Below are 10,888 nucleotides of genomic sequence, written 5' to 3'. Positions count from 1 at the left end.
AATGATATCTAAAGTAGAATTTAATTGATGAACAAAAAAATCAGCTGACTATAAGATTTATTAAAAAAAATCTTGCTAAAGTAAAAGAAGATTAAGTTAATAGAAGTAGTGATTTTCATTTTCGTAGTAAACTTTTTCTTATGTACTTCTCTGAACTTGAGATTTTTAGACTTCATATATTGATGCATATTTTAAGCAGTGAAAAGCATTTGGATACTGGGTAAAATGTTCAAGATAAGTTTGTAAAATAAAGCTTAGCCTCATACAGCCTTCAATTTTTAGGTCTCAAATTTAAATAAATATTATAATTACTTTTAAATTGTTTAATAAAAAGCAAAATCTTTACATTTATCAATACTTAAAACCTTTTTTTTTTCTTTAACTTCTTCAGAGTTTGAGCTTCAAAATTAAATTTATATAAAAGGAGTGCTTAAATTAAATTACAAAATCAAATTTTATTTATTGGAAATTGAATTCAAAAAGCATTTGTAAAACTTTATTAAGGAATCTAATTGTTTCAGATCACAAAAAGAAAAAATAAAACAAATATTTTCCCAAATTAAGAATTTTAGTATCACAGGCAGGGGTTGGTAGGCATACATTTTTTTTTCAACTAGTTTAATATATTAATATTTTCAAAAAACAAAAATTAAGTTTAAGTGTTATCTTTAAAGGATAATCTATCGCCTAAATTTTTTTGTTCAAAAAATTTTCTTAAAATATGTTTTTTAAACCACATAAAAAACATTCCTTTTTTGACCTGCCAACTTCTGAACAAAGGTATAGTAACTAATAACTATTTTTTTCAAATATCATTAAGTCCTTAAGTTACATCAGTTATTCCAGAACTTGAAAATATTATTAGAAGATCAGTAAAGAAAAGAAATTGCAAACTAGATTAATAAACGGTAAATATGAAAATATAATATGTGAAATATGAAAACTTGTTTACAGCCATCTAAAAACAGTTTTAAAAAATAAGGTTGAATGTGTATCTATTTACAAATATTTTCACTACTACTAAAATTTTCTTTGCACAGTAGGTTAATATGCACATTTTACTGAAATGAATAACATAGTTAGATTTTTTATAAGTGTATCTTAAGTAGTTTTTTTCATAATCTATTATTTAAAATGGTAGTCAGAAAACAAAAGTTTTAAAATTTCAAGCTAACATTAAGTTTTGCATTTAAAAATGCAGTATATTAAAAGCTGTATAAAAATAAAAACTTGTATTCAAACTAGCTTATAAAATGCATTTATTGTAACTTTCCAAGTTTTACTAAGGGAGCTTAATGATAAAAATAAACTTTTTAATACGTACTATACTTAAGTTTTATTGTAAAGAATTATTGTTTATGTTTTTTAAAATATTGTCACAATAAAATCAAGAAAAATATTTTCATAAAAAAAAAAAACACTGAAAAAAAAATTATCATCATTTCAGTAAAAAAAAAAAAAACTGTTTAATGTTATTAAAAAGACAAACAATCTTTCTTACATTATTGTTTAATATATTTCAACCCTTTTAAAAAATAATTGTAAAAAAAAGGACTTAGTTTTTGAACTAATATTTAGTATTAAAATTTATGAATAAGTGCTGTTTATTTGATGTTAAGTATATTAATGTTTAGCTGTTAAACTTAAAGTTGTTATTCTACTTAAAGTAAAAATTTTACTTGAAACATTGTTTTAATTTGAACTTTAATTTATCTACAAAAACATATTTAAATAAAATGAAATTCTGTTTTATACTTTTGTTTAATTTTTTACACACTTTGCTAAAGATTTTTTTTTTAAAACTGTTTTGTATGTACAAAAGTTACTTAATTTTAAATTTACTTTTATAAATGCTTACTGTTATTGCTAAAGTTTTAGTCATTTAAAGATAACTTTGTTGTAAAAGGTTCTAAAGTGTTAATACTGAGATTATTGATAATTTTTACTACACAATCTTTGTTAAAAGAAAAAACAAAACCTACTTTTTTTTTAATTTGGTGCAGAATTCAAGGTAGTTTATTAATTTTAAATGTCTGGTGAAGAAGTAGAATTCGTACTTGGAAGTTCTAAGTATGATCAAGTGAGTTTTATTTATAATAAGGATTTTTTGTTTTTTTTACTGTAGTCTGAGTTATTTGTTAAAAAATTTAAATTTTTATTTTTTAACAAATTTATTTTTCAATTTTACTTTAAATTGAATAGGCTACATTTTCTGGGAGATTTCGACATTTTTTGAACGTGATAGATCCGCGTTTACTTTTTACCAGCAATAAAAAGCTGGAACATTCTGTTGACTTACTCAAATCCTATGAAGATGGAAGTGATCAAAAAGCATCAAATTCTGAGCTATGGAATGCACAAAAAGTTAAGCAGGTGAACTAAATTAGTTTTTACTTTATTTAAACTAATCACTGTTAAGATATCACAATACTTAAAATAAAATTTGTTGGCATTTATTAATCAGCCTAAATTCAGGCCATCGTGCATCCGGACACCCAAGAAAAGGTTCCAATTCCGTTCAGAATGAGCGGGTTCGTCCCTTTCGGTTCACCCATAGTGGTTGGAATGTTGATACCAACCAAGTCGTTGCTCGTCACCAGCTTTTGGCAGTGGTTGAATCAAAGTCACAACGCCTGCGTCAACTACTGCAATAGAAATGCTTCTCAAGTTGGTTTCAGTCTGATATACCGGCTTTTTGAATAAATTGATGTTAGTTAAGATTTTAGAGCCGTTTTGAAAGTTATAAGGTTCTGAGATTGATTTCAAATCAAGTATAATTATAAAAGTTATAAAAGTTTTCTTTTATAATAGTTATAAAAGAAAAATTAAATTTGATTATGTTTTGCATTTTTGTTCTGTGACTAATAATTACAAATCTAAACTTTTAATATAATTTAGAATAGAAATTTTAAATAAATGTTAATGAGTATTTTATGATATTTTTTAGTATGATGTATCTAGTATAGTATGATAACATATTTATGATATTTTAATTAAAATATCCTAAAAAATTTAGAGTTTTATAACAGTTTTAGTATGGATGTTAAAAACAAAAAGGCTTATCATAGTTTATTCATTGTATTTTTTATAATAAATTTTATGTTTATGGTAAAACGTTGGATTTGTTTTATAAAACATAAAAACTATAAAATCTAATTAATGTAGCAAGTATAAAAGTTATATTAAATGGCTTGCTTAAAACCAGATTAGCATTGAAGATTTTTAATGTAGATTTTTAAAGAATATGAAATAAAAATTTATCAAATTTTTTTTTATAAATGATAATTTATAAAAAACACTAAAAATTCAATTTAGTTTGTTATTCTATAAAAGCCTAGTCAAATCCTACACTTAATAATCTTATTCTTAAGAAAAATAGCTGCATTATAGGTGTTATTACAATTGTAAAACAACTCTTATTATCTAAAATAAAAAAATTATTTTTGTTGTCAGATCCCTCCATATTTTTTTTGTTCTGGTTCGTATTTTGTATTAAAAACATTTATTAACCTCAAGTACTTATTTAGACATACAATATTATTAGTTGCCAAATAAAGTAAACATTATGAATATTTATTTTAAAAATATAAATAAAATAAAGTGCACATTTAGTATGTTGAGGAATAAAATCTACAAGCACTTAAATAACAAAATAATTTTATAATTTGTTTAATAAAAATATTCTAGGATACATTTTCACAAAAAATCCGTCATCATTCTTTTTAAACATTTGTATTTTTTATACACAAATCCTGAAAATAATTAAATAGTTTTTTTTAATCTACATTGAATTAGGCATAAATGAAATATTTGTAAGCATGTAATTTTTTTATTAGGAAACGTCGATGACAGACTTTCTAACTGGTTACGTTGGAGCCGTCACAAGCGCGGTAGGCATAGCAGTTGGCATTCAAATACTGATCAGAAAGTCAACACATTTGAAACCTGCAACTCAGACTCTCATCAGGAGACTAATCCCGTTTCCTGCCACTGGTCAGTTTGGCATAGTAGCGTAACATTTAGTTACTTTATATTTTATATTATTCTAATTTTTGGATCATATCAAAACTTTGCAACTAAAGATACACAATTTTGAGTGTTACTAAAAAAGAAAACAGTACGATTTGTTATAAAGTTAAACACTTTTGAGTATATTATATGTAAGATAAAGTAAAATAAATTAAAAGAAATGTCAAGATAATAATATCAATTCAGGTAGTAACTATAAATTTGGAACTATACTTGAGGTACTTTTACTTGAACTATTTTGCTAGGGTTTTTCCAAAACAAGTCTTGATATTTAAAAAATAAACTTTAAATTGTTTCAATCAAAAGTACAATTTAAAACTACATGAAGTTGCATTCAGTTACACAATTAAATATTTTTTCTTAAAGATAAATCAGTTTGAAATTATTTTAGGGTAGCAGCAATTGCACTTTTTTTCGACTTTTGATCTCACTTTAAACTTCTTTAACATAGCTAGCAGTCAATTTTTAATGTTTAAAAAAATTTTTTTTTTTTGAGATATCTAAAAAGTTTGGAGTTCAGTAGGTTCATTTATGAAGAATCTAATTATAAATGCAAACAATATAATTACTTTTAGAAATATATCTCTTCAACAGTTTTTAAGCAACCAATCACAATTTTTTAAACTTTATTAGTCTAATCTTAATTTAAAAAGTAACAGTCTTATTGCAAGTTTTTTGATTTTTAGTAACTAGAAAAAAGTGTCATAAAATACCTATTTGAAATTTTTAAAAAGTTTAAACTATAGTTTTATTTTAATGCAAGAAACATTTTTTGTTCATCTGAGCTTATGTGCTTAAAAAACGGAAAAAAATTAGGTTTAAATAAAATGATTCATATTTCGGGAAAAATCAGAGATAAAAATAAAATTCATTTTAAATGATCTTAATTGAAACAATTTATTAAACTAATTGTATCAAAAAAGTTATTAAAACATTTATACCGTATAACAAACCAACTGCTTTATATTTTATAAGTTGAGCTTTTAAATAGGGGCCAATCAATGTTAAGTATATACAAAAAGTTGGTCTTATACATGGCCTTAAAGTTATTCTGATTAAAAGTTTATTAAACATTTTACTCGCTTTATAAACCTTTTAAAAATTTATTTAGTTTGGTATAGTATTATTTTTTATTGGTTACTTTCAAAGTTTAAACTGTTCATAAAAGTTTTAATGTAATTTTAATCTCGCAAGTACTTAAAAAATATTGTATTCATATTATTGAACGTTAATTAAGTTATTATTCAAATGGATAAAGGTTAATTTTATATATAATTTAAAAATACGATTGGACTATACAAAAACAAGTTTTGATAATGAAACAGGAGATTATTATTATTATATTTTAAGTTTTGATAGACAATTTAGTGTAGTTTGTTTATTTCAGCTATTTTTATACTTATTTTTTGTTTTAAATGTTCTAGTTGTTTATTATGACTTAAAAAAATCAATGCTTTTGATCAATGTTTTGTCATTTTATCAAAGAATAATTATAAAATAGGATTCATAGAGTAAAAGTTATTAATTTTTCTTAAAGAACTTATTTACGCAATTTAGAATAATTTATTAATGCTATTTTTCTAATTGTTTTTTGTTTTAATTTATTTAGTATAGCATTTATGAGCAGTATAAAGTAGGAGCTATTTTTCTATATTTTGATAAATAATTAATAATGATTAAAGTTATTTTAGCATAGAAAGACAACTACAATTAAAAAATTATTTAATTTATTTATTGAATCTTTTAGAAAGTAATGTAGAATCTTTAAGAAATACATTTGAAAATTGAAATACTAGTTACTAATAAATTAATAATTAAAAATAAATATTCTTATTCAAACAAGTTTAAGTTAGACAAAAAGTTTGATTGACTTAAGTATTTAATTGAAAGCTTAAACAAAAAAAAAAACTCAACTCAAACTACAGCTCTAAATTATGGGAGCGGGTCTAAATTGCACGAAGACAAAATTTACCAGGTTACTAAATTGCACGTGGTTACTAAATTTCACAAGTGCACAAAATTGCACGAATTACATTTTTGCATGGGAGTAAAAAAATATAGAAAAATGAATAAAAGATAATTTAATAAAAAAAAATTTACTGACCGAGAGTTAGAGGTAACAGTGATAGTAAAAAAAAAAAAATAAAAAGAAAAGTAATAAAAAAAAATTATTCAAAATATAAGTTTGGGCGTTTGTTAACAAAAGATCCTAGTGAAACAAGTTCACTGGAATATATAATAATAACAAATTTTACAGTATCACTTTTATTACACTGACATATGTTTCTGTGTGTTAAGGCCATAGGGGGTAGAAGCCATTTTTTGACCAAAAATAATATATAGATTTATATTATAGTAAATTTCATAATCTTTCAAATGCTTTTTTTAGATTTTAAAAATATTAAGTAACTTTTTTTTTATGACCGGTTATATAAAGGGTTGTCTTTATAAAGGGTATATAAAGGGTAACTTTAAAGCCGTTTTTCTCGAGTTTTTAAAAACGGGCTTTAAAATCTATCTTCTCCTTCATTTTTCGAGCAATCTTCTTCAAATTTTCAGGAAATGTTCCTTACATTATGAGAAAAAAACGTTATTTGTGAATTTTAATAATTTTAAAAAATAAAAATTTTATGACAAAAATTAAAAAAAAAAGTGATTTTTTATCAAAAATTTTTTTTTTTTTCAAAAAAAAGGTATTTTTACTTGAAATTTTTTAAAGTCACAAATAACGTTTTTTGTTATTGTATAAAGAATAGACTGTGAAAGTTTGAAGAAGATTGCTTAAAAAATGAAGGAGGAGATAGATTTTGAATGCATTAGTCTTTTTTCGCCGTTTTAGTTTTTCCTTCCCCATAAGGAACCTGTTATGCGGCCCGACTTTGGCCGGTCATATCTCAAAAACTAATTTGAATTTTTAAAAACGGTAAAAAGCAACTTGAAGCTTAGTAAAAACTCTATAAAATAAGATCAACTTGTAAAAAACATGGCCTACCCCCCCCCCCCCTATGGCCTTAACGGATTAACACACTTCAACGGAGCTCTGTAAAAAAATAAATACTGTAAGTAAAGAATAGAAGCTAAAGTAGGTGTATACATGTGCTCATTAAAATAAAAATAATTGTTATAGATATTACACAGTGGGCTGGCAAGTGGCCATTGACTATTTCGCGACTAAACAGTTAAAGCAAGGTTTTTATTTAATTGTTTAGAGCGGGGTTTCGTCTTTAAAAAACTGGGTTTGTTTCTGTTCTGCTTAAAGTATACTAAAAGTTATGTAAGCTTAAATGTAGCCAAAGTTTGCTTTTTTTAAGTTTAAAAAAGCCTCGAAAAATGCTTAAATTTTTGTCAAAATTAAGGTCTACATCTACTGTTAAAAAACACCTTATAAGCTTTTATACAAATACTTTTTTTTTAAGTTTTTTCATTTCTTTGGTTTAATGTTAATTGAAAAAAGTCAAAATTCTTTGAATATTTAAATGTAAAAGTATATTATTTCTCATTTAAAAAATCTTCTATTCTCGCCGAAAATTCATTGATGATTTCTGGCAATTTAGGGTATTCTTCAGGGTTAATTTTCTCAATTCGTCACTGTAGAACCAACATAATTTTATTTTAAATAATTTAGTAAAAATGACAAGGAATCTATATAAAAATTTACAGACAAATCTATCATGTGGAATATAACTATTTTTTTAGGTTTTTACAAACGATATTTCTGTTAAAAAAATTGATATAATATCCTATCCCTGGTTTTTCACTGTGACAAAAAAGACCATTTTGTATGTTCTAGAAGGTTCCTAATGTGTATAGATTCACTTACCTTTGTTTACAGATCATTTAAGATCCAAGAATGATGAGAACAGTTAGTATTGGTCAAAACATGGTAGCTTAGTATATGTTTTAGTTATTGAAATAGTTTTTTTTTTACTATTTTAGCAAATTAAAGGTTTTCTTGAAAAACCGTATCCCACAGGCCATGGTGGAACTTCTACAACAGGTAACGTAGTCAAAACTTTGCTAAACACCAATAATAGGACTCTGCTGACGAAGCATATTTCTGATGTTAGTTTAAAAGAAAACATTAACAAAATTATTTTGTGTGTTTCCACTATTTTATGGCCTATAAATTCTAACAGAAAGATTAATGTAGAGAAATACTCAGTTTTATGTCAAAAAACAATTGGCATCCCAGACACTATTTATGGGGTTTTTAATTATAAACTATAGTTAATTGATTGCTTTAATATCTATTTAATTTATTTATTGAATCTTTTAGAAAGTAATCTAGAATCTTTAAGAAATATTTCGAAAATTAAAATACTATTTACTAATTAATTAATAGATAAAAAAAAACATCCTTATACAAAAAAGTTTAATTGATTCAAGTACTTAATTGAAACCTAAAACAAAAAAAATTCAACTTAAACCTCAGCTCTAAATTATAGTCTAAAATATAAATAGCCTCTTAAAGACACTGTTTATAAGATTTTATTTATAAATTTTACTTTATTGGTGCAATAATATCTATTTAATTTTCTGCATTAAACTACCTAAGAAAATGAATATAAATAACCGAATATTAAAGCAATTTTTATCCCAGCAACCAACAAAAAGTTTTTCAACTTAAAATTTTATCCCTAGCAACGGCATCAGTGTGCAACGTGGTGCTCATGCGCAAGAAGGAACTGTCGACAGGAATCCAGGTTAATGACGTCAATAGCAACGTGGTGGGCGTTTCCAAGGTAGCTGCCAGGAAGGCCCTCCAGGAAACAGCCCTGACCAGATTCTTCCTCCCCATGCCGATATTGCTCGTACCTCCCGCAGTCATGGCTTTTGTTGAAAAGTTGGAGTTTTGAATTTAAATAAAATTAATTGATACAATTTTAGTAACTGTATGTAGGTATATTTAAATAGCTTTAAAAAAAACAAACAAACACTTTTTAAATTTCGTTTCAGGTTTAACATTTAACATCCAAAGCCTGTTCAGATACAATGAAATGTATGGTACAAGCAATAGTTTCTACAAAATTTTCATTATTTCTAAAAGCAGTTTGATTTATGTATATTAAACATAAAACATTTTAAAACAGTGTTTGTTGTCTTTTTCAAATTTAACTTGCTCTGCTTTTTTCAAAGCACTTAGTACTATAATAAAAACTTAAAATATTAGATCATGAAAACTAAGCAGCCATATATTTTAGTAAGTTTTGTCGTCAATATTATATAACAATTTTATTAAAAAAAAAACAATTTCAATAATAATCAGTTTAAACAGATTTTTTTATAATTAAAAATTATATTTATAAAATAAACAGAAAAATTTGGTACAAGAAACACATGGCAAGGTACAGCATACCTTTTCAAGCTTGCGTTGTTGTAACGTCGTTTTTCATCGCACTACCACTAGCGATTGCTCTCTTTCCGCAATACTCAAAAGTATGTCCCTACTTTTTACTTTGGATATTAATAGCGATCATAAGTTTTTTTGTTTTCTACTGTAATATAATTTAAAAAATTCTGTGTTTACCGTGTTGTATATTTATTGATCTGAGAAGGAATTATATATTGATAGTTATCTAGAAACGAAAGGTACGAATATCACAAAGTTTAAAAAAAAAAAAATATAACTAACAAGTAAATAAGAGATTATTGTTGTTTAACAAATTTTTTTTTTTTTTTAAATTTAAACTTATAAGGCCTTGAGGAGGGAGTTTTAGTATAATGCCCTTTTTCAAGAAATAGAAATCTGAAAAACGCACTATTTTTTTTTGTCGCAGATAAATGTAGAATATCTTGTTACTGAGGGATCATATGTAATCAATATTACTTAAGAAACCTTAGCACGAATAAAAAAGCAGCTTTTCAAGTAGAATTTGGCACTTCTGTTTTCTGTATAATTTTTTAATGGTAGGTTAATGCTTTAAAAAAAATCAAACATTTTTTTGTGTTAGATAAGTTTAGCTTATTGCACAAACATCCCTTTATTTTAAAGTAATTGTAGAATATTTGACATCTAATTTTCTACCTTCTTACTATGACTTAAAGTGCGTTGCTATAATATTTTTTATCTGAGACCTCATCGCTTAAAGTTGAGGTGTCTCAGACTGGCAGGCATTTTCAATTAGATTTTCAATAGAGTGGCAAATAAATTAAAATTATGAAATAGCAAATATTGATAGTGAAAAATTTTGTGCCACAGTAAGCAGGCCACGCACCTCTACATACAATCTGATTTGTTTTAATTAAAAGAATAACTAAAGTAGAAGCTAGATGAAAAATTAAACTAAAATTATTTTTTTTAACCTGCTGCAGCTTGAAATATATTTTAAGTGTTCAAACTGTTTGTATTTTCAGATAAGAGTTGATCAGTTGGAATCCGAAGTGCAAAAAAATACTGATGAAGAATTTTTGTACTACAACAAAGGGCTGTAAAAACTGTAATCAGCATTTAATTTTGCACTGTATTTATTTTCCTGAGAATTTCTTCAATATTTTTAATCTTGTGTGGTTTTAATTTTTTTTATATATGGTGTTTCTCGGTAATAGGAACACACGCTTGGATTTTAGATAATTTAAACAATCTTTGTCAAATAAGCTCGTAATCATTTATAGTTTTAATCGATATTATTTAGTACTAACAATGTAATTTAGAATTGCGAATCATAATTTGTCATAATTCCATCACTTTTAAATGCAATAGTTTTTGTGGTGTACTATATTGTGATTTAATTAAATGTAAAAAAACCTAGCTGTATGTGTGAACTAAAAAATAGTTAAAACTGTTGTGTATTTAGTTTTATATATTTAGATATTTATAAATCTTATAAATGCAAAATGAATCATACACAAACTGATAAAT

General features: G+C 24.8%; 1 protein-coding gene across 1 annotated transcript; it reads left to right on the top strand.

Annotated features, from left to right (window-relative positions):
* Positions 1–2,001: 2,001 nt before the first annotated feature.
* On the top strand, positions 2,002–10,772 carry LOC145832735 (sideroflexin-5-like). Its single transcript, XM_082940058.1, has 7 exons — positions 2,002–2,080; positions 2,203–2,373; positions 2,476–2,667; positions 3,837–3,993; positions 8,671–8,872; positions 9,345–9,465; positions 10,384–10,772. The coding sequence occupies exons 1-7, from the start codon at positions 2,030–2,032 to the stop codon at positions 10,459–10,461; spliced, it is 972 nt and encodes a 323-aa protein (XP_082796184.1). The 5' UTR covers positions 2,002–2,029; the 3' UTR covers positions 10,462–10,772.
* Positions 10,773–10,888: the final 116 nt, after the last annotated feature.

The sequence above is a fragment of the Thalia democratica genome, chromosome 3, assembly GCF_965202585.1.
Source record: "Thalia democratica chromosome 3, ktThaDemo2.hap1.1, whole genome shotgun sequence".
NCBI classification, from domain to species: domain Eukaryota; kingdom Metazoa; phylum Chordata; class Thaliacea; order Salpida; family Salpidae; genus Thalia; species Thalia democratica.
This window is presented reverse-complemented; position numbering and strand designations above follow the sequence as displayed.